General features: G+C 36.7%; 1 protein-coding gene across 15 annotated transcripts; it reads right to left on the bottom strand.

The window, feature by feature from the left end:
* Nucleotides 1-2,313: 2,313 nt before the first annotated feature.
* LOC114759718 (uncharacterized) lies at nt 2,314-22,491 on the bottom strand. Of its 15 annotated transcripts, none has more exons than XM_028948943.1 (14): nt 22,237-22,491; nt 21,963-22,061; nt 21,416-21,457; nt 21,164-21,318; nt 9,121-9,216; nt 8,808-8,904; nt 8,434-8,562; nt 7,947-8,024; nt 7,696-7,791; nt 7,432-7,566; nt 6,693-6,756; nt 6,396-6,557; nt 5,884-6,312; nt 2,314-5,798 (listed from the first exon to the last, which is right to left on the bottom strand). In XM_028948943.1, exons 4-14 carry the CDS (start codon nt 21,298-21,300, stop codon nt 3,133-3,135), a joined length of 4,089 nt encoding a protein of 1,362 aa, XP_028804776.1. In that variant the 5' UTR covers nt 21,301-21,318; nt 21,416-21,457; nt 21,963-22,061; nt 22,237-22,491; the 3' UTR covers nt 2,314-3,132. The 15 variants fall into 15 exon arrangements, with proteins under 15 accessions (XP_028804776.1, XP_028804774.1, XP_028804775.1 ...); XM_028948941.1 differs by lacking the exon at nt 21,416-21,457 and having other exon boundaries at nt 22,237-22,293; nt 22,367-22,491; XM_028948942.1 differs by lacking the exon at nt 21,416-21,457 and having other exon boundaries at nt 22,237-22,293; nt 22,393-22,457.
* Between the last annotated feature and the right edge of the window lie 1,611 nt (nt 22,492-24,102).

Here is a 24,102-nt window from a genome sequence, read left to right as displayed (position 1 = left end):
GTAAAGTTAGTTATTTGTAACAAATATGCATTGACTTTTCTAAACTATGATATTTAATCATGTATATTAAAACTAGCCCTATGTGATAATTACTTACAATTAATAAGAATATTTTGGAAAAAAAAAACCAAGTTATAAATTCGAGAGACAAACTGAATAAAGGTCTTATATTTAAAATCAAATCTAACCTTCAACTAACTCTTTTATTAAGAATCAGAAGTAGTAATTCACATCCTTTTATTGTTTTTGAAACTGCTTATATATCTGTTTCTTGGAACTATAATGCACCCACTATGATTGTCTAAACTATTTTGGTATTAGAAGGAAACTCGTGATTCTGCACCTATTATTTCGTAGTTTGAAAGAGAATTCAAAATATTATATTGTCATTCCCCAAAGTAATATTGCATTAAACGTATTTATGCCAAGAAAAGAGTAGATATAAATTTACCCCAAAATTTTCACGTAAGCAATGGATATCAAAAAGTTTTTTTGGCTTCAATATAATGTTGCCCCAAAATCATTTTCCCCATAATCATCCAACATATTATAATTTTTATATAATGCGATTCTTTTATGGATCTTATATTATACTTTGTATGTGAAATATGGATTTATTGTTTAAGAGAATAAACGTTTTTGTAAGAAAATAGCAAAAGACTCAAATAAACATAAAACTTGAATGGTTGGATTGGTATTTTACATAAAACTCAAAAATAATAACTCATTAAGGATTTTCATATCCAATCTCCACATCCAAATTCTTTTCTTTAAAACCTTCTACATTCGTTAAATATTTTCTCATAATCTAGACAGTAATTAATGAAACGTAAAAAAGTATATTCATATTAAAATTTTAATGATATGAATTATAAATATGATAAGAAAATTTCTCTTCAACTTATAAAAAACATTAGCAGGGCGTCTAATTGAAGGCGTTGAGGCCATAATCCTATTATTTGGAGCTCAAACTTAAGATGAAATAGTCTAAAATTTTAATTTTAGTATCATAACATGACTATTCTTGTCTTGGCATGCATATTTTGCTGTCTTTGGCACTTCTTGTATTAGGCGCTGCGATAAATATATATTGCATCAATGTAGAAAGTAAAAATAAGGATTAATCGCTCCGAATCCTTCTCGATGATCTAGAGTTTTGTTGGACCCTCAGTCACATTTGCGATGTCTCTGGATAAATAGCAGCATTCGCAAGTGAAATGTCATGCAAGATGCTATTGTGATCTTAGTGCTTTCATTAAGGAAATTATTAATTAGGCTCTCAAATGGTGTTTTGTTATGAGTCTCGTATCAAGAAATTTCACAAGTGTTGTCTATACGTTGAGGGGCTTTCCCGTCCATCTGATGGAGGCGCTTTCATTTGAAAAAAACAAAGCAAGAAGATTCTATTTGATGAGCCTTGAATCGCTTAATTGTGCTCCAAAAAGGCCAATGGAACCTCATCAATAAGGTTTATTCATGCTAGTGCCAATAATTTTGAGATCATATTGAAGGTTTCTTTTCTATTGATCACCTGTTGTTGTCAATATGGTTTTGAAGTTTGATCCAAATATTACTTGTTTATATTTTTCTTCAATTAGTTCAACAAGAAGGTATAGGCAACTATGGATAATTACTAAAAAAGAAGAAAGGAATCCTATAAACAGTATTCTAACTGTCATTTAAAGACACAAACGAGTCATTTTAAAGTTTCAAATTATTTTATGGATTAAGACGGGTTAAGCCATCTTAACTTGATTAGTAAGTCGAGAACCAGATTTGACTAAAAAAATTAAAGTGAGTTTTTCAAAACCGATGTGAGATTTAAAGACCAATGTGGAAGGAGAATAGTAATTGAAGATGGCAAGCCTAGAGTAAACAATGACAATGAACAAATAGGTTTAATGGATTCAAAAGCTTTTTTATATGAAAAGCTTCATCATGCGCCAAAAATTTAACAAACATGAAGATTTTAAGGTGAAGAATAGAAGACTAAGAGGGATGATGCTTCATAAAACTTTTGATGTGTGATCAGACTTGACCCTCAAGGGAAGAGAAAAACTTCAGAAAATCCTACTGAAAGAAGAGGAAGAAACCAATGTTTCAATAAGGTAAAAAAGCAATTGGCATTAGTATTACTACGCAGGGATAATAGGAAGTTTTTCCCACCAACGCATCAGTAATTTATTTGATATTTTATTTATTATGCATGCATACATTATAGATGTATATAATTTTAACTTTCATTATTTATTGTGTCCCTAGATTGACCATCAATCTTAGTTGAGTCATAAGAATCATAACTTGCTGACCTTGTTTGGTTAAACATTCAGTCCAACTTGTAAAATATTGCCAATGAAATACTTCATGATGGAAACATACAAAAGAGGATTCAACTGTGAGACCCGCATGTACAAAGTTGGGGCCCACAAAGCTATTTTCTGTTGGTTTATTTTTCCACAAGGCAGCAACCATGCGGACAACTTTCTTGGCTTGAGATCTTTCCCAACAGTTATGTGAACAAAATGGTTAATCTGCAGATTTTTCAGCATTCAATGGATGCGGTCTTGGTATTTCTCTGCCGGCTTCGTCCCACTGAGGCGTATATTTGTAATCAAGGTCTGGTATAAAGGATACATTAAAATTAAGAATTCCAGTGATACCACTTGGGATCCATCTGCCATTCATGGAATCATTCAAGTGATTTGCGTTGCTTAGAATGCCATGCCCACGAGTAAACTGGTATGCTTGAGGAGGGCCAAAACATGACTTCATCCTCTATAAATACTGAACTATTCAACGCATCCAGTAGTTACAGACAAAACATTGAGTCAAGGTCTAACATTACATGGCTAACCTTTGGTGATGGCAAGAATTAACACGATCAAGTCATATATGACACCAGAATAAATCATAAGCTGTGGATGTCCCGTGTATCCCTACCTACTTGATCCTAGGTATTTTCATCAGAAAAATTTAAAAAAAAAAAAAAGGGGTTTATGTAGGCCTCGCTTCAAGAAGGAATACATGACACGAGAAATACAAGACAACAGATATTGATAATGACCTTATTGCCTAAAGTACAGTCAGCGATTAACAGTTATCCTAGGACTAGGCAGCAATTATTTCGGACTTTTAACCGCCTTGAGAATTCTTACTTGAGTGAGAACAGTGCTTTTGAGAATCTAACACAGGAAACCAGTGCGGGCTCACTCTTTCAGCGGGTAGAATTGAGGAGGAGTTCGTTGATATCTGCTGTCCTGGCATGGACTTCACATTGTAGTGAAACGAAATATCAGCCCTAGGTAAGCTGGGAGATCCAAAATCAGGCAACATTGGTCTAGCATCTTTCTGGCTATTAAAGTTGTTGGCAGGGTCCTGGAAACATCCCTGAAATGATAAATCTTCCTCTTCAGGTGGTGCACCTGTAAGAGTCTTAAATGCAAATTCTAGACAAGGATCGGACCACGAATCCATAAGTGAAGCAGAAAACTGCAATTCAGACTTATCCTCGTTTTCAATTCGAGTTTCAAATTGTGGTTGCTTTGCTGGAGCAAATTCTTGTCCAAGAACCTTGCCTATATTGTTAGATGACTCTAGAACTTTTGATGTACCTATATTTCTAGATTGATGCCCAAGATGAAATTCATTCCCAGCTCCAATATTCAGGGATGCTCTTTGATCCAAATTATTAGTTATTTTGGCTTCATAACCATAGCACTCTCTCGCAATAAATTTAGTATCATTTTCACAAGATGCAGAACTGGTTCTCAACTCAGGATGCGCAAGAAGGTCCTTCGAAGGCTGGCAAATTATTTCACAAGATGTAGAGTTGATCAACCAGTCAGGTTGACCCAGGAGTTGTTCTGAAGGCTGGCAAATCTCATCAATATCTACACGATTTTGTGATTGCTTCAAATCCCTAACTATCTCGCCATCATAACCATGAGATTCTATAGTACCAAATTTAGGAGCATTTTCACAGCATGTGGAGCTGATGAAAGACTCAGGTTGATCCAGTTGTTTTGAAAGCTGGCAAACCTTGTTAATATCTTCACTATTCTGTGATTGGTTCAAATCCCTGGTTATCTTGGCTTCATCACCATGAGATTCTGCAGTAACAAATTTGGGAGCATTTTCACAGCATGTGGAGCTGATAAACGACTCAGGTTGACTCAAGAGTTGTTTTGAAAACTGGCAAATCTTATTAATATCTTCACTATCCTGTAATTGGTTCAAATCCTTTGTTATCTTGGCATCATCACCATGAGATTCTACAGTAGCAAACTTATGAGCATTTTCACAGTATGTGGAGTAGAAAAACGACCCAGGTTGATCTGGGAGTTTTGAAAGCTGGCAAACCTTACTAATATCCTCACTATTCTGTGATTGGTTCAAATCCCTGGTTATCTTGGCATCATCACCATGAGATTCTACAGTAGTGAATTTAGGAGCATTTTCACAGGATGTGAAGCCAATAAATGACTCAGGTTGATCCAGGTGTTGTTTTGAAAGCTGGCAAACTTTATTACTATCTTCATTATTCTGTGATTGATTCATGTTATCATGAACTTCTTCATTAATGCATTTCTCTACCACACTCTCAAGCAATCCTGTATTTGGTGGGCAATTGAGATCAGGAGTCATGACCGGCAAAATTTCCTCGAAACCATCTACTGGCAATGGACCTGTGAGAGTCTTGATTGCAAATTCAAAGCATGGATCTGACCAAGAGTCCCCAAACGGTAAGGATGCCTCTGGCTCAGACCTCTCATTGACTTTTTCAGCTTCAACCTTCTGTAACTGTTCATTGGGAGCAATTTGAACTTCATTTGACTTATCACTCTTGTCTGGTGACGCTCCATGTACTCTTTTGGGACCAGTGGGAGCTTGAAGATCAAGCTGTGTCTCTTCCCCAACATCATCAATATGTTTCAATGCCCCATTGCCTGAAGTTGCTGCAGCAGTTAGCATGTCTTTGCATGATTTTTTGGAGGCATATTCAACAGCTCTATCAGCAGGTGCTAGTTCAGGTTCATGGCCAGCAAGGCGCTTAGATAACCTACGAGGAAAACCAGGCTCTTTCTTATTCTTGGATTTCTTGGGAGTGAGCTGTCGACTTTTATCACTGCAGACTTCAGTATCACTCTTGGACATATTAGTTTTATCATCTGTACCTGCTTCAGTAACCAAAACAAGCCCCTGACCTTCTGCAACATTATTAAACAATTTAATTTTATCAACCTCATCAACTTCAGGTACCAAAACAGGCCCCTGACCTTCTGTAACATTCTTAGACAATCTAGTTTTATCAGCTTCATCTATTTCAGGACCCAGAACAGGCCCCTCATCAACTGAATTCTCGACTGGTAATGCACCAGTGAGGGTCTTAATTGCAAATTCCACAGATGGATCAGACCAAGAATAGTGAAATGCAAAAGATAGTTGGGGTTCTGACTTCTCATCATCCAACAGTTTCTCTCCAAGCTTCTCCTGTTGTTCACAAGTTTTGGGTGGAATTTTAGAACTTTTGCTCCTCACCGATGACTCTCCAACTCTTGGCACATTAAGAGAGCTAGAAGCATATGCAGTCTTCTTAGCTGAAGCACCCTCAATTTGACGTGATTCTGCATTGGCCTCAACTTTGGACATTTTACCCTTGTATTCAAGAGGCCTGTCACATATCATGGGGTTGGTGATCTCAGGTTCAAACCCAGCTAGTCTTTTTGAAGCTCGGTGAGGAATGTGAACTTTCTGTTTACTGGATTTTTTTTCTTTCGCATCTAATTTTCCAGTCTCACCTGCATTCATTTAGTTTCTTTTGAGGGATAACTTTCAGAAGTTGAGCAAAACCAACATCAAGATTATCCAAAACTAGCAAGTCACCTGTAGTTTTTGTCGCACCATTCAAGCTTTGTGAGTTATAATCATTGGATAGAGAATTGTGATTTGATTGCTCCCTGGAATCTGCTTGGGCTTGAGAAATTCTGTTGCTTTTGTTTAGTAAGTCACGTGGTAGATCATGCATGTGCTCAATTTTTTGGACAACATTGAGCTGTTGAGAAGATACAATTGCTGAACCATCATCTAGAGTGGTTATATCTTTCCTCAAGCTTCTCTTTGGCACTGGAACAACCTGTTTGTTGACGACGATATTATGATCGGAAACCTGATCAGGTTCAACTCCAGCAAGTCGTCTTGAAAACCTGTGAGGCACATTCACCCCTTTCTTGTTGGATATACTCGGGCTTCTGTGATTCTTTTCATTAGTTTTCTTCAATGTACCTGAGACATGATTTTTTCCTTGCACATCAACTGTCAGGATAAGTCAAAGCTCAGCTTCAAAGGAATACCTTTGTTTTCTAATTTAGGATACAATTTTTTGAGTGGTGAGGTACCTGGATCAGATGTTTTGTTCATTTCTGGAGCGTTTGCAGCTGCATTCTCCAGTGAATGTATCTTCACAACAGTTTCAGTAGTGGACACCTTCACATTGTGCCCCTTTTCTAAACTGTTGGTGTCAGACAATTTTATGCTGTTTTTTTCAAATGCCTTTTTGCCTGAATAAAAATGAGATAAAATAATTTTAAAAAGAAAAAAAGGGATAAGCTTCAGTCGTAAAAGGCATATTCTTAGTTTAGATAAACTTACGACACAGTTGATCAATCAAGACCAATATCATCATCATAACGTACCTACAAAAAGCCGCCGTTTGGTTGCAGGCTGCTTTGATTTCTGTCTTTTAGCTGTAGACGATGGCTGGAGAGGACAAAGCAAAAAATGAATTTTAAATTATTCTTACTCAAATACCTACATGCACAGTTTACCTTTTTGTTCCAATTACGCGTAGGATTCATACAATACACTTGGATTTTAGACTACCAACGTCATCGAATGTGTAGAAGACATTTAGGTAAAATTGTAAACTTTTCTTTCTTTTTTTTTTTTTGGGCCAAAGTAAAATTGCATATTTTGAGGAACAAAAGATATGGCAGGCTGATACTAGGCATAAGGCAAAGTTGTCAACAAATGGAACAAACTTATATTCTTGAATTTGTTACTTTTAAGAAATCACCTACACAAACTTAATCTTTTTTCTACGCAATAAGAAAAAAGCACAAACTTAGAAGATTAGCATAAAGATCATCACTGAAAAATAGTATATGTTAGATTTAGAAGCTAAAATTCAATAAAATGCACCACTATGTTGACGCAGGTCAAAACTAATTTACAATCCTCAAAAGGCCTATTGCTGATGTGATTTAAGAGTGTCTCAAGATATAGCTGATATGACTGAATAATATTTCTCCCATTTTGTTATCACTATATCGTTAGGAATTTCAGTTGAAAACCCCTAGAAAAAGGATATGAATTTATTTAATAAAATTTATACTACTAACGCAGTGGTCATGTTAACGAGCAAAGAAAGCTTACAGTGGACTTGTCTTCATCCTCGATTTGTCTTTTTGTTGGTTTAAACAGACATTTAGTTATATCTCCGGACTCAATATAGCGCCATGCATCCTTCTTGGAACGGAATACATAACCATTAACTGGATCTGTATAGTACTGTAGAAATTGCAAACCAATTAGAATTTACTTACACATTAAACATACCAGAAACTGTGAATACAGCATACCAGGTTTGGGATGGGTGAAAAACATAAACAATGCCACACTTTAAATCAAATTTCATACCGGGTCTTTCTTAATGCCACTGCCATTCTTCCTAATCTTGACTTCTTTTGTCCACCCAGCGGGTAAATCATCTACTGTAGACTTCTCAATTGCAACCTAAAGCATTTTAAAATTACTTAAAACAAAACTACATACTGAATTTAAGAAAGTGAACATCTGGCAATGCTAAACAGACTACACAGTATGTTCATTCAATAATCAATATCATGAAAAAGGGGGGAAACGATTAAACATCAAAAGAAATTTCATACGGGGTCTTTTGTAACTATCTCAGCTTCTTTTATACAACCAGGTTGTAAAACATCCATTGCAGAATTCTCAAGCACAACCTAAATTACCCAAAACTATAATAAATACATACTAAAAACCAATTTATCAAAAAAAAATTCTATTAATATTCAACAAAATAGGTAAAGCTTTATTCGGCAATCAATACTAAAGATGTCAAGTTAGGACATTAACAGAAAGATCATCAAATCATCCTGAAAACTAGTAGCTGCTAGATAGAGAAACTAAAATTAGAAGCATCCATTATTTTGAAGACAGATCAGAATTAACTTCTTTTCTCGTGCAAGCATAAGTTGTTTGAAAAGCCTCAAGATGGTGCCGATGCAATAGAATTATTCTTTTTCCCTCTTTTTGATCACTTATTCGTTATGTGTAAGGGATATGGGTTAGAATAATCAATAAAAGGAATAATAATCACACTATCCCTATCAATCAATAAATAAGGCTTACGGTGGAGATGTCTTCATCTAGGATTTGCCTTTTATTTGCTTTAAACAGACATGTGCTTATATCTCCTGACTCAGCATAGCACAATCGAGCCATCTTGGAATGATATTCATTCACTGGATCTGTATAGCACTGTGCGAATTACAAACCAATCAGAAGTTCAGGATTCATTGGGATACGAGGTTCTGTAAATGCACTGGCTCACACTATATTCCAAAATGAAGAAATTGCATGCAAAGCACCTCTCAAGAGAGGGAAAAGAAAGCAACAATGCCCAAGTATTCATAATTATTACATGTTACATTCAAGTTCCTTTTGATTTTATGAAGCAGGGGAGAAAATATCACAAGTTTCAAGCATGAAGTCAAATTCCATACTGGCTCTTTCCTAATGCCATTGCTGCTTTTGCTAATCTTGACTTCCTTTGTCTGCCCAGTTGGAAAATCAGCCATCACAGACTCGTCACTTGCAACCTAAACATACCAAAAACTGTCAACAAGATTACATACTGAGCAAATTCTTAAAAAGAAAACTACAAGTAATATTTAATGAAATAGATAGACAGATAGATGCTGATTCAATAATCAAAATTAAGGGAAAAAATCAAATTCCATAATTTGGATAGATCTACAGCTGCCTAGCCAATTAGAGAGGCGGGGAGGGGTAGCAGTAAAACATAAACAGTTTCAAGCATCAAAATTGATGACATTGTTCTTCTTCCCAAATCTTGACTTCTTTTGTTGACCCAGGCAGTGAATTGTCAACAATAGACTTCTCAACAGCAACCTAAAGCTCACCAAAACTATAAAAAGCCTACATACTAGGAAATGTAAAAGTTTTTTTTTTTTTTTTAATAAACAAGAAAGCAATAAATACTATTCTACATTAGAAGGAGTAAATAAACGAAACTCATCTAAAGGAACTAAATGAACTCCAAGAGGCAACGCTAAAGAACGCTTAGCTGTCATATCAACTTCAGAGTTCTTTTCCTGTTGAACATGCTAAAGATTCACGAACCAATCATGTTGAAGCATTGCATGGCTTTCTAGAATCAAATTCCAGTTATCATGAAGATCATTATTTCGATCCTTGATCAACTTAATTGCATCCAAAGAATCATTTCTCAAACAAACCTGTCTATGATTCCCATCCCATGCCCTTTCAAGACCAATAAGACATGTCCAAAGTTCCATTGTTAAAGGATCTCCATTTTGTATATTAAGCATAAAAACTTCAATTGGATCTTTCATAACACCCCCACATCCCGTCGTGCCATTTGTATGAGAGTAAGCTCCATCAACATTGATAAACACCTACCCTTCCCTCTCTATCCGAGTATGGCTCTCATTCATCACTATAATACCGCTGATTTTGACTTGATTCATTTGAATCTTAGCTGCGCTAAGGAGGTTTTTGGATTAGCTTTTTAGAAGGGATTTTATGAATTCCGAGATAAATATGTGAGAGAAGTTTAGTCTCAACTTATATGAAAGCAACTTTTTTAAGTGCTTTTTGGTGTTTCCAAACACCCCCTAAAGTTAGATAAAATGGCTTTAGCCTGTGGTAGAAGTCCAAGAACAGTAGAGTTGAGATTCTCAAAAACTTCCTCATTGCGACGTTTCCAAATAAGCCAACAAACAATGACAAAGAACTCTTTCCATGGTCCATCACATTGCCCCACTTTTTCATTGAGATTCATACAACACCAAGTCCAACTAAAGAATCTCCTATGCAGATTTGGTTTAACAATTGAAATAGCCTCCTATAATTGGTGTAGTTATGACATTGAGGATTCCTTATATGTTTTCTGGGTCTATGCAAAGATTATAACTTCTAGTAATTTTCAATGGATGGAATACCTAGAAGTTCATTTAATAATCAATAAGAAAAAATTTTATGGATTTGCAGAAACCTAGCTAACTAGTCTTACAAAAAGGCCTTTCCTTAAAGAAGCAGATTCATAAAATGTTTCAAAGTACATTTGGATAAAAATATCAACTATTGATTATTACACAAGATTTCTCCTTCCAATGATGTTACCAAGATTTTCTGTTGTTACCAATTACTAGGGATAAAATCCATAATTGTCCAGCCACTTTGCTTGTTATATAGCTATTGAAGAATAGAGTAGGAGGAAGATATCGAGAGACTACACAGACTTGTGTATTATTGATAGAGAGTCCAGGTTTTATACAGAACACTAGGCTCTTCTCAGGATCACAAGAGAAATCAATTACAATAATTAGAAATTAATGTCGTGAGAGAGAATCAGATTTGCCCGTGATTTGTGGTTATAGATCTATGAACTAAATAAGGTAAACTAAAAGATATGATAATAAAGGTTAAGAGAAGATTTGGGCTATAATTTCTAACACTCCCTCTCAAGCTAGAGTATAGAAGCTAGCATTCCCAACTTGCCTCGAAAGGGCTCAGAGCCCTTTGAACTGTAATCTACCAAGAGGTTTGGTCATCATGTTTGCAATCTAGTTTGATGAGCAAATGTAGGATAGTTCCATTAAGCCTTCTTCCACTTTCTCTTTGATAAAATGCCTATCAATTTCCACGTGCTTAGTCCTATCGTGATAGACGGGATTTTTGGTCATTTTAATGCTAGATTTATTGTCACACCACAAGTGCACAATTTTAAGCTCTTCCGAGTCTGATAATCCAAATTCCTTCACAGACACCTAGTGCTACTGCTCTTAGCTCTGCTTCAGCACTGCTTCGAGACACAATAGTTTGTTTCTTGCTTCTCCACGGAACCAAATTTCCCCAGATGTGGTGGTAGATCTCCTATTCTCCACGAATCTTCCATGATCTGCACTGATATAAATCTCTATACCCCTTGTTCTGTTTTTGGCAAAGAAAATGCCTTTCTTGGGGTTGAATTTGAAGCATCTTAGGATTTGGAGTACTACTTCCATATGTTCTTTTTGAGGGTGGTGTATGAATTGACTAATAATCCCGACTGCATAGCTAATGTCTGGTCAAGTATGGGTCAAGTATATCAATTTTCCCACAAGTCTTTTGCATTTTTCTGAGTTCACAGGAGTTCCTTCTGGTTTAATTTCCAAATTACATGTTTCCATGGGTATCTCATCTGGTTTAGCCCTAAGGAGTCTAGTTTCTTATAAGAGATCTAGAGTGTACTTTCGTTGCGACAAATTAATTCCATTTTTTGTTCTTGCCACCTTCACCCAAAGAAATATCTCATTTGCCTAAGGTCTCTGTCTTGAAACTCCCAAGCTAGTGCCTTCTTTAGCTGGGTTATAAAGCTCTCATCCTTCTCGTTGATCACAATGCCGTTAACATATACAATGAGAATAGTGACCTTCCTGCTATTATGTCGTGTGAACATCGTACGGTTAGCTTGACCCTGTGAGTAGCCATTTTTCTTTAGAGCTTTGGCAAATCTGTCGAACCACCCTTTAGGTGATTGTTTTGAGTCCATACAGGGACTTCTTTAGCTTGCATGCCTTAGTGGCATTATCTAGTTTCTATACTACATCCAGAATTTCCACGTACGCTTCTTCTAAGTCACCATTTAAGAATACATTTTTCACCTCTAATTGGCTTAGGGGCCAATCCAGATTAGCTACTATTCAAATTATGGCATTAAGACCGTTTAGATCCACCACAACTTGTTGGAAGATCTCTAGTCTTTATCTGTAAACTGCTAATCACAAAGCTTTGCATTCTAGAAGAAAGATTAGCAGAAGAAACATATTTTTGTATAGGGTGTTGGGTGCAAGACCTTGCCCCTTTTCTGAGAGCAATAGGCCAACCTAATTTTTCAAGGTCTGTCGTCGAGTTGGAATTATGGTTGTGCCTTAGAGTGGGTGAGACTCTATTTTCAGCACTTTCTTCTATATTTTGTTCTTAATTCTGTCTGTTCTCGGCATTGTTTTCCCTTTGAAGAGTGTTTCTATGCTGGTTATGTCAGGTTCACATGTTCTAGGTTTGTTGGATTAGTTGACAAGTGCATTTTCATGTGTTTCAAGTGCTTCTGTTCAGCTAGGAGTATCTTTAGATCTGGTAGGTGTCATTTCAGGAGTTTCAAATCTGGTATCAGTGTTTTCAAGTGTACTTACAGCCTGGCAGTGTTTTTAGATGTATTTACAGGCCTGACAGGCTCATCTTCAGGTCTGATTTGCAGGTTTTCCAGTGTGCATTCTTGTATATTGTTGTTTGAGGCCTGAATTAGCCATTCTACAGCACCATCTAGTCCTCCCCTTGAATGGGTAATTTAGGATAATTGGCATCTTCCTCATAAAAGACAACATCTTTGGAGATGTGGAGCTGGTAATAGGATAGTAGCACTTATACCCTTTTTGGGTAGAGAAGTATCCTAGAAAAATACACTTTTCAGCTCTTAGACTTGGTTTTCCTTCATTGTTGTCGTAGACAAATGCCACACAACCAAAGACCTTTTGTGGCAGGTTGTCAATGGAGGGTATGTGAGGCTAAGTTTCAAAAAGGTTCTGGATAGAAGAGGTATAATTAAGAGCTTTAGAGGGCATTCAATTTATGAGGTAAGTTGTCAGAATAGCTTCCCCCCATAAAATATTTGGATCATTTTTGTCCAACATAATGGCCCTCATTACCTCTAAGAGATGTTAGTTTTTCATTTCAGCCGCCCCATTTTGTTTAGGAGTGTATACATAGGAAGTCTGGTGATAAATTCCCTGCTGCTCAAGAAATTCTGTGAAAGATTTGCTCATGTATTCTCGGGCATTATCACTTCCAAGCACTTTAATAGTTGTTTGGAACTAATTCTTAACAAGTGTATGGAATTTCTTAAAGATTTCAAAGACTTCTTATTTTTCTTTTAGTAAATAAACCCATGTTGCCCTTGTATGGTCATCAATGAAAGTGACAAACCATCTAGCATTTGAAAGAGTCTTAGTTTTAGCCAGTCCCCACATATCACTATGAACTAGAGTAAATGAAGTTAATTTATAAGTCTGTTTGGGGTAAATAGCCTTTATTTGTTTTGTAAATGAGCAAGTGTCACAATGAAAGAGAGTATAATTTTTATTAAATAAGTTTGGAAACAAATGTTTCATATAATTGAAACTATGATGTCCTAATCTTTGATGCCATAACCTGATATCTTTATTTGGGGAAATCAAGCTAACCATAGCTTTTCTCGTTGAGTTTTTCATACCCTTGAAATAATAGAGTCCATACCACTCCTTAGGTATGCCAATCTTCCTCCTCAAATCCTAAATCACACATTTATCATCATCAAAAAAGACTAGGCATTTCTGTCATTTGGTTAGTTTGCTAACAGAAATTAAATTGCAAGTGAGTTCAGGTACATAAAGCACATTATGAATCACTAATTGATCAGATAACTCAACAAACCCAATTCCACACACGAGTATAAATTCCATTTGCTACCTTGACCTTAAGATCTTCATGACAGTAGTTGAGGATTTTAAACAAACCTTTATTACTAGTCATATGATCAATAGCACCAGAGTCAATAATCCAGACATCATCACTAATTTCCATAGCATTAAGGGCAATTATGGAGTTACCTGATTTCACAAAATTTATGTTAGGTATACTAGTTTGTTTCTCGAGTATTCGACGTAAGAGTTTCAACTCCTCTTTACAAAGGGTGTCTCCATCTTCTTCCCTGCTTTCTGCATGGTAACTTTTCTTGGCTGTTTGCTGTTTCCCTTTCTGGTTTGGTGGTTTACCATGCAATTTCCAGTAGATATCTTTGGTGTGCCCTTTTTTATTACAATGGTCATACCACCTTTCATTCTTCTTGCTGGCTTGTTCGAAAGAGTTGGGTCCTTTCATAGCAACTGCAGAAGCTTCATTCTGGACGGACACGCCTTTGGTGAGTTGTTTCCAGCTTTCTTCACACCTCACCATGTTAAATGTCTCAAAGAGAGATGGCAAAGGTTTAATACCCATTATTCTGCCTCTAACTTCTTCGAACTCATCAGTCAATCCTAGGAGGAATACATATGTCCTCTCTCTTTCCACTAGTTGCCTGTAGTACCACGTGTTTGCTACACACTTCCAGGAATGGACTTCAGAGAGGTGCAATTGATGCCAAATACGGATTAGTGAACTATAAAATTGAGTGATAGTCATTTTACCTTGTTTGAGATCACTAAGCTGTTTCTTTAGTTGAAACAGGGCTGCATGATTGCCTACCAAAGAGTAAGTCTATCTGATAGCATCCCAGAACTCCTTTGCTATCCTTGCGAGGAAATATCCCTCACTAATTTCAAGAGTCATTAAATTGCATAGCCACGATATTACCTGGTTGTTTTCTGCAAACCAAGTTTTGCATCCCTTGGAAGTGGTTGAGCCACGTCACCATTAATATATTTCTCTTTTCACCTTCCTTTGAGATACATGAGCACGCTCTGCGACCACTGTAGGTAGTTGCTACCATTCAGTTTGTGTGCCATAACCATACTCTGGTTTTCGGTTATGGAAGCAATGTCTACAAGTGCCATGGTGGATGACACAAGTGGACTGGTTGTTGAGGCCAAGGTTGTCGAGTTGCTCAATTGGGTTTGACTTGATGAGTCAACCATCCAGGCCATCGGTCTAGTCCCTATATTCCCTTGGTTTTGTCATCGCGAACCAAACAAAGATGGAAACTCACTAGAGCCCATTTTACTGGCGCTCTAATACCATATTGAAGAATAAAGTAGGAGGGAGATATCAAGAGACTGTACAAACTTGTGTATTATTGATAGAGAGTCCAAGTTTTATATACAAAACACTAGGCTCTTCTTAGGATCACAAGAGAGATCAATTACAATAATTAGAAATTAATGTAGTGAGAGAGAATCAAATATGCTCGTGATTTATGGCTAGAGATCTGTGAACTAAATAAGGTAAACTAAAAGATATGATAATAACGGTTAACAGAAGATTTGGGCTATGACAATAGCTTCATCAACCTCTATAATTCTTAAAACTGCCACTAAACTAAACCGTTAACACTTGACTTGGATTGTTAAATGGTTCGGGTCAATGGGATTGCTAATTTTTCTTATAAACCACACTAGAGCAAAATGTTATATTCTGCCTCAATTAAAAATATTGTGAATAATTTGAATGTAATTGATTGATGATTCCAATAGGAGAGCAGTACATAAATAGGATCATATTTCTTCACAATATATTTGGAAATCTGATCACATTAAATGGAACTTAAGGGACAGAAATCCCATTGATATGGGATCGAGATTCTAGGGATTAAAAATAGAAACAGCAAGTAATTGGGGATCTGATTCTAACGGCTAGAAGAGATTTGATTTGATTTGATTCTGACACCCCCTCAAACTGGAGAATAGATGTCAAGCATTCCCAGCTTGCTTCGTAGCCCTTCGAATTGTACTCTTGCTAGTGGTTTAGTCGTTATATCTGCGATTTGGTGAGAGGACTGTATGTAGGAAAGATTTATAATCCCTGCTTCGACCTTTTCCTTGATGAAGTGTCTGTCTATTTCCACATGTTTGCTTTGTTGTGGTAAACTGGATTTTTTGTCATCTCAATGCTAGCCTTGTTGTCACACCATAGGTATAGGGGTCCTTCATAAGATATTTTGAGTTCCTTAAGAAGTCTTGTAATCCAAATTCCCTCACATACTCCTAGGGCACCAGTCCTAAGTTCAGATTTAGCACTGCTTCTAGACACAACAGACTGCTTTTTGCTTCTCCATGCTACCAAATTTCCCCATACATATGTGCAGTACCCTATAGTGGATCTTTGGTGTTCCACTACTCTTCCATGATCAACATCAATGTATATTTCTATACCTCTATTTCTGTTTTTCTCAAAGAAAATGCCCTTCCCAGGGTTAAGCTTTGGGTAGCTTAAAATCTTAAAGTACAGCCTCCATGTGTTCTTCTTGGGGTCGATGCATGAACTGGCTCACCACTCCCACTGCATAACTAATGTCAAGGCGTGTGTGAGTGAGATAAATCAGTTTCCCTACTAGCCTCCTGTATCTTTCGGAGTTCACTGGAATACCTTTAGGTTTGATTTCTAGGTCACGTGGTCTCTATAGGTATTTCTCTAGGCCTGCATCCTAGCATCCCTGCTTCTTGGAGAAGTTCAGGGGTGTATTTCTGTTGAGACACATTGATCCCTTTCTTGGTTCATGCTATCTCCATGCCCAGGAAGTACCTCATTTGCCCAAGATCTTTAACTTGGAACTCAATAGCCAATGCTGCTTTTAGTAGCTCAATTGGCTTCTTGTTATTTCCTGTGATTATGATGTCATCAACATAAACAATGAGCAGGGTGGTCGTCCCATTGTCATGTTTCACAAACAATGTGTGGTCAGCTTGCCCTTAGAGGTACCCTAGTCATTTTAGGACCTTTGCAAATCTGTTAAACCAGGCCCTAGTGATTGCTTTAGGCCATAAAGTGATTTTCTGAGTCTGCACCCCTTAGTGACATTTTTAGTTTCTCTTGTACCTTCAAGGATTTCCATGTAGACTTCCTCTTCCAAGTCCTCATTAAAGAAGGCATTCTTTATGTCTAGTTGATGTAGTGGCCAATCAGAGTTGGCTGCTATGGACAGTAGAACTTTGATAGTGTTGAATTTGGCTACTGGTGCAAAAGTTTCTTCATACTCAATCCCATATGTCTGAGTGTATCCCTTTGTGATGAGTCTTGCCTTATACTTATTTAGGCTGCCATCAAGGTTGAATTTTGGGGTGAAGACCCACTTGCAGCCTACCACCTTCTCTCCAGGGGGTAAAGTTGTGATGTCCCACATTCTATTCTCCCTTAAAGCCTCGAGTTCTTCTTCCACAGCCTTTTTCCAATTGGCATTTGTCATGGCCTGCTGGAAGGTGTCTGGTATTTTCACCTGTGCACTATTAACAACAAAGTTTTGCATTCTGGTGGATAGGTTAGTGTATGAGACAAATTTTTTAATAGGATGTTGAGTGCAAGATCTGACACCCTTTCTTAGAGCTATTGGCCATCCCAAATCTTCAGGGTCTAGATTCGTGTTGGACTCTTGGTTTTGCCTTAGAGTGGGAGGATCTTCATCTTCGGGACTATTATGGGTATTAGAATTATTAGTTTCTTGATTTCTAGAATTTTCTAGGTGATTTGAGTTGCTGTTGGTTCTGTTTAGAGGTATTTCAGACCTGTTTCTTGATCTTCCTTTGCTGTTTAAATGTTCAGACTCTCTTTGTGTTGCTTTAGGGCTGTGTAGTATAGTTTCATGTGGGTGCTCTATGGGTTCAGGACTGTTTTCAGTTTCCAATTGCTGTGTTTTCTATATTTCTACTTGTAGGCAAGGTAACTATAGGTTCTAGTGATATGTGGGTTATTTCTACTTCTGTTTCATCTGTGTGATGAGTGTGGATGTTCATGGGTTCCTAAATCAGCCATTCGGCAGTTCCATAATTCTCCCCCTGAATGGGTAATTTGGGTTAGTAGGCTTCTTCTTCATAAAATACTGCATTCTTGGTGATGTGAATAGTTCTAGTGATGGGAGAGTAGCATTTGTAACCTTTTTGAGTTGATGAGTACCCCAAGAAAATATATTTTTCAGCTCTTGATTCAAGTTTTCCCGTGTTCTTATAAACAATGACAACACAACCAAAGACTTTGGGAGGTAAAATGTTGATTAAAGGGGAAGTAGGGTAGTGTTCAAGTAATTTCTGAATTGGAGATTTGAAATTTAGAACCTTGAAGGGTACTCTATTTATGTTGCAGTTAACACTACATCCCCCCAATAAAAATTAGGAACATTCTTTTCAATCACAATGGCCCAAGTTACTTCCAATAAATGCTTATTTTTCTGTTCAGCTACCCCATTTTGTCGGAGAGTATAAATACAAGACATTTGATGATGTATCCCTTGTTCAAGAAAAATTTTGAAAGGTCCACTCATGTATTCCTTAGCATTATCACTTCTTAATACTTTAATTGTGGTTTGAAATTGATTTTGCACAAAGATAAAAAATTTCTTGAAAGTTTCAAAAACTTCATATTTTTCTTTTAAAAAAAAAAGCCAAGTCATTCAAGTATCGTCATCAATAAAGGTGACAAACCACCTTGCATTAGAAAGACTTTTTGGTTTTGCAGGACCCTAAATAGCATATGAGAGTAAAAGGGACAATAGGTTTGTAAGGTTGCTTCGAATAGGTAACCCTTGTTTGTTTGGCAAATTGACAAGTGTCACAACTTAGAGAATTTAAAATATCTTTATTAAAAAACTATGGAAACAAGTGTTTCATGTAGCTGAAGATAGGGTGGCCTAACCTATGATGCCACAGTAATATATCTTTGTTTTGAGTGTAGTGGCTAACCATGGCTTGCTTCTGCCTTGTTTCCTTATTGTTCATGTTGAGGTAATAGAGCCCATCCCACTGTTTAGCTCTGCCAATCGTCTCCCCTGCTGAAATATGCACTCTAATTCATTAAATAGGACATGGCATTACTGTCCTTTAGTTAGTTTACTGATAGAAATTAGGCTGTAGATGAGTTCAGGTACATATAGAGTATTATGTATAGTGATATGCTTGGTTAACTCAACAGTCCCACGTCCACATACACAAGTAGAGATACCATTAGCTACTTTACTTTTAGATTTTCTGAACAGTATTTAAGAGTTTTAAATAGGGATTTGTTACCAATCATGTAGTCTGAGGCTCCAGAATCTACAATCCAAAAATCATCATTAGTCATCATAGCATTAAGGGCAATTATAGAGTTACCTGACTGCACTAGGTTAGTACTGGGAAGGCTGCTTTGTTATTCCAGGATCCTCCTTAATAGCTGAAGTTCTTCTGGACTTAGCTTCTCTCCTTCCTCTTCTTTCTTTTCTGCATGGTAGCTTTTCTTTTCTTGTCTATGTTTGTTGTTCATGTTAGATGGTTTTCCATGGAGTTTCTAACAGATTTCTTTTGGTGTGACCCTTCTTGCTGCAATGGTCACACCATTTTTCTCTCTTTCTTCTCTATTCTATTTGATTTGCTCCTTCGGAGACAAGTGCAGATGCCTCAGCTTGTGTGACAGGGAGTTAGGTGAGTTGTTTTCTGTTTTCCTCACATTTGACCATGTTAAATGTTTCAAACAAGCAAGGTAGAGGCTTGAGGCCCATGATTCGACCTCTAACATCTTCAAAAATTTCGATTAGTCCTAACAAGAAATCATAGATTCTTTCTCTTTCAATTAGTTCTCTATAATACTGAGCATCCTCAATGCATTTCCAAGAATGTACCTCAACTAAGTCGAGTTGTTGCCAAATTCTCATAAGAGCACTATAATACTAGGTTACAGTCATCATAACTTGTTTAAGCTCCTTGAGTTGTTTCTTTAATTGGTAGAGTGCTGCTTTGTTGTCAATCGAGGAGTAGGTCCTTTTTGTAGCATCCCAGATTTCCTTTGCTGTTCTAGCCAATAGGTACCCCTCACTGATTTCCAGTGTCATTAAGTTGCATAACCAGGTCATAACCTGGTTATTCTCGGCAAACCATGTATCAAAGGAGGCATCGTTAGGCTGTGGTTGTGGTGCTTGGCCATTTATATATTTCTCCCTGCGTCATCCTCTTAGGTACATTAGGACACTTTGTGACCACTGTAGATAGTCGCTCCCATTGAGCTTGTGGGCTATCACCATTTGTTGGTTTTCAGTGGTGAGCTCTTGCACTGTGGTGGAGCCACTTGAAGGTCCTGTTGCACCAGAAGAGAGGGATTCTAGGGCTGTTGAGGTGCTTGAGTCACTAGGAGAGGATGACCCAGCCATAAGAGCCGACAGTATTGAGCTCCTATCAGCTTGGCTGCGTCGCCAAGTTCCAAACAGAGGAGGAAACTCGTTGTTGCTCATTCTTTCCAGAGCTCTGATACCATATTGTGAATAATTTGAATGTAATTGATTGATGATTCCAATAGGAGAGCAATACATAAATAGGATTAGATTTCCTCACAATATATTTGGAAATCTGATCACATTAAATGAAAATTAAGGGAGAAAAATCCCATTGATATGGAACCGCGATTCTAGGGATTAAAAATAAAAACAGCAAGTAATTGGGGATCTGATTGTAATGGCTAGAAGAGATTTGATTTGATTTGATTCGATTCTGACAAAAAATGTATTTCTGCTACTACATTCGGGGCGTAGTAGAAATAGTAGCGCGGAAAATAGCTATTACAGTGTCACTTCTCAAAGAACTGACACCGTAAATGAATTCATTTACAGCATCAGTTATCAAGTAACTAATGCCATCATTGAATATATTACAACGTTAGTTCCTATCACAACTGACATTGTAACTGGCATTTTTTAAAATTTAAAAAAAAAAATCAAATATCAATCCTTTATTTGACTAGAGAAACTTGGCTCAGTTGGGGAATTAGGTTATACTGAAAATTAAAAGCTATTCTCCATTCAAATATATTGTCATAAAAAAATTATATTCTCACACCTAAATATACACACATGAAACACTCATAACTACAAAAATATAAGGAATTAGGTTATGCTAATTGTTGGGGAAACTTGTCCAAACTCAACCAAAAACATAATTACAGCAAAACTGATTAGCAAATGGCATTTCAAATGCACTAGCGAAATTGACAAAAGTACATCAACATAAACATGGAAACTCAAAAGATAGAAGAAAAAACAAGGAGCCTCGTTATAGTTTGTTTAGGATAAATACAAAAGGTCTCTTCTATTGATGAAAACATAGAAGAAAAGACATTGATTCAAAAGATTAACCTGCACAAAATTGCAGTAGAAACAGCGGTGACTTCTTTATCACTTTCCTCGCCGAGTTCTAAAATTGAATCAAACTCCCTGGTCTCCCTGGTTGCATTATCAAGGCAGTGAACGGTCCATGATGTTTCTCCCGCCATAGATTTGAAAGGGAGGACCTAATGAGTATTGGAGGGTAAAAAATAAAAGACATATTTAGGAGAATTCTTTCCATTTCAAAACGTATAAATTAAAAATGGAATATGAAGTTTCCACATTATTACAAATATTGTGGCAGAAGATTCCTTGGGTATAACATTGTTAAATTCCAGACAAGTGAGTAAAACAGATAGGACATCCTCAACATATCACATTGCAAGGGGAAGAAATTGAAACAGAGTAGCAAATAAACCAAGAATGCTTCCTAGGGAAACGAAAGTAATAAGGAAAGAAGGGCTGAAACTTCCCAAAACTCACTATGACACCATTTTGTAAGTTGAGTTAGAATACTTTGAACATGGACTATTTTATTTTTGGCGCAAGACCCAAATAGGCATGAAACATCTTTTTTTTATCAACCAGGACATATATAAGTAGATTGAAATCACTCTAGAAACACACTAGCCATGCATAACTCTAACCACCCCACGGCTTTGGGCCACTAACAGAAACGACATTCATAACCCAAATATCAAACGTATGATTAATATGGGAAGAATCAGAGTTGTGACAAAAAATTAATTTAAATAGAATCGGAGTTGTGAAATTGCTATTTTCCAATCAATAATGGTAAATTACAAGCCGATGAAAAATTCTCACTAACCTCCAAGAATTCATGGCTGCCAAGATCTCCTATTCAAGAATCACTCACAATTACCCAATCGTCCACTCTGCTTAGAAAAGAATTTTCACATATAATTCCCTGACAATTCTTGCAATGAAACAGAAATCAGAACGGAAAGCAAATGGGCGAAGAACAAATGCATAAACCAGTGAATAATACAATAAACATGATGAATAAAAGCCATAGCTATTGAATTTTTTAATGATAAAATAGAACTAAGAAGGAATTAGGAAACTCTATGAGGAACACAAACCTTAGTAAGTAAAGCCCTTTTTTTTTTTCTCCTTTCGGGACAGGAATCAGACAATCCCTAAGTCCAACAATCAGACGGTTACCACTTACTCGAAGAAGAAGAAGAAGAAGACCTGTTAGAAGAGCGCGACCTCAAAAATTGGGGGAAGAGCAAGACCTATGACGGCACAGCTAAAACTCGGGACTGAACGAGTGAGATGCAAGACCCTCATAGCGGCAATCAGCGAGATAAGAGACCCAGGACGGTGAGACAAGAGACTCACATCGGCACTGAAGACTGAAGAAGAACGATGAGGGCAGGGTGAGAGTCAGAGATCCCTAGAGCAAATGGATCGTGAAGCAGCAGAAGGGAAATGCATTATTTTGGCGCAAGTCTTTTCGTTTTTTTAATCTAGACCATTATATTAATGGGAAGAATCCCAAAAAAATATTTTTAAATTTTAAAATTTCAGAGTCTTGATTATTATTTTTTAATAACAATTAAAATATTTTAAAAATAAATAATAATATTTTTATATTCAAAATTTTGAAATTTTAAGATTTTCCCTTATTAATAACGGCGTCCGTTTGTCTCTGAACTGATGCCATTGCAAAGAGAGTGACGGCGTTAGGTCCCTATGAGGACTCCATACTAAAATTTTGAAATTTTAAGATTTTCCCTTATTCTTGCTATGCCTTGAAAGAGTATTGAGTAAATATAGAATTATGTCTTTATGAATATTTAACAATTGGACCTGATAATATTCTTATTAAAGTTTGAAAATATTTGGGTGAAAGTGGTGTGCTGAGACCTACTAAGTTATTCAATAAGATACTGCGCTCCAAGAAAATACCTGATGATTAGAGAAAAAGTACTTTAGTACCTATTTATAAAAATAAAGAAATATCCAAAACTGTGCTAACTACAGAGGGATTAAGCTCATCAGCCTTGCCATGAAATTGTGGGAGAAGGTGATAGAACATAGGTTGAGATTGGAGACTTGTATTTCTGAAAACCAATTCGAATTCATGCCAAAAAGATTGACAATAGAAGCGATTTATTTACTGAGGGGGTTAATGGAAAAGTATCGAAGCCACAGAAGAGACTTGCATATAATTTTTATTGATTTGGAAAAAGCTTATGACCGTGTACTTAAAGAAGTGCTTTGGAGAGCCTTGGAGAAGAAATGTGTGCGTGTCGCTTATATCAAAATCATTCAAGACGTCTATGAGGGGTTACAACTAGGGTTAAAACGACAGGCGATAAGACAAAAGACTTTCCTATAAGGATTGGCCTATATCAGGGATCATCTTTGAGCCCTTATCTGTTTACCTTAGTTCTCGATGTTCTGACTGAGCATATCAAAGAAAAAATCCCTAAGTGCATACTTTTTGCTGATGATATTGTTCTATTGGATGAGTCAAAAGAAGAAATTACTGCTAAACTTGAGATATGGAGAAGAACGTTGGAATCAAAGGGTTTCCATTTGAGTAGAAGCATGACGGAATATATGCATTGTGTTTTTTACAAGAGACAAGTTGGAACAGATTTGGAGGTCAAATTGGGAGATCAAGTCATTCCACAAGTGGAGTTTAAATATTTGGGATCAATTATACAAAAAGATAGTGAAATTGATGGAGATATTAGTCATAGAATTCAAGCTGGGTGGTTTAAATAGAAAAAACAACAGAGTTATCTGTAATCAGAAAGTACCTAATAAGGTCAAAGCAAAGTTTTATTGCACTGCTATAAAACCAGCAATGCTATATGGCAATGAGTATTGGGCTTTAAAGGGACAACATAAACAAAAAGTAGCAGTTGACGAGATAAGAATGCTGAGATATGTGTGTGGTCATACAAGAAAAGACAAGATCCGTAATGAACATA

The sequence above is a fragment of the Neltuma alba genome, unplaced genomic scaffold (assembly GCF_004799145.2).
Source record: "Neltuma alba isolate B1F8T4 unplaced genomic scaffold, ASM479914v2 tig00010885_pilon, whole genome shotgun sequence".
Taxonomy (NCBI): Eukaryota; Viridiplantae; Streptophyta; class Magnoliopsida; order Fabales; family Fabaceae; genus Neltuma; species Neltuma alba.
Note: the sequence above shows the minus strand (reverse complement) of the source record. Positions and strands in the feature narration are given on the sequence as shown.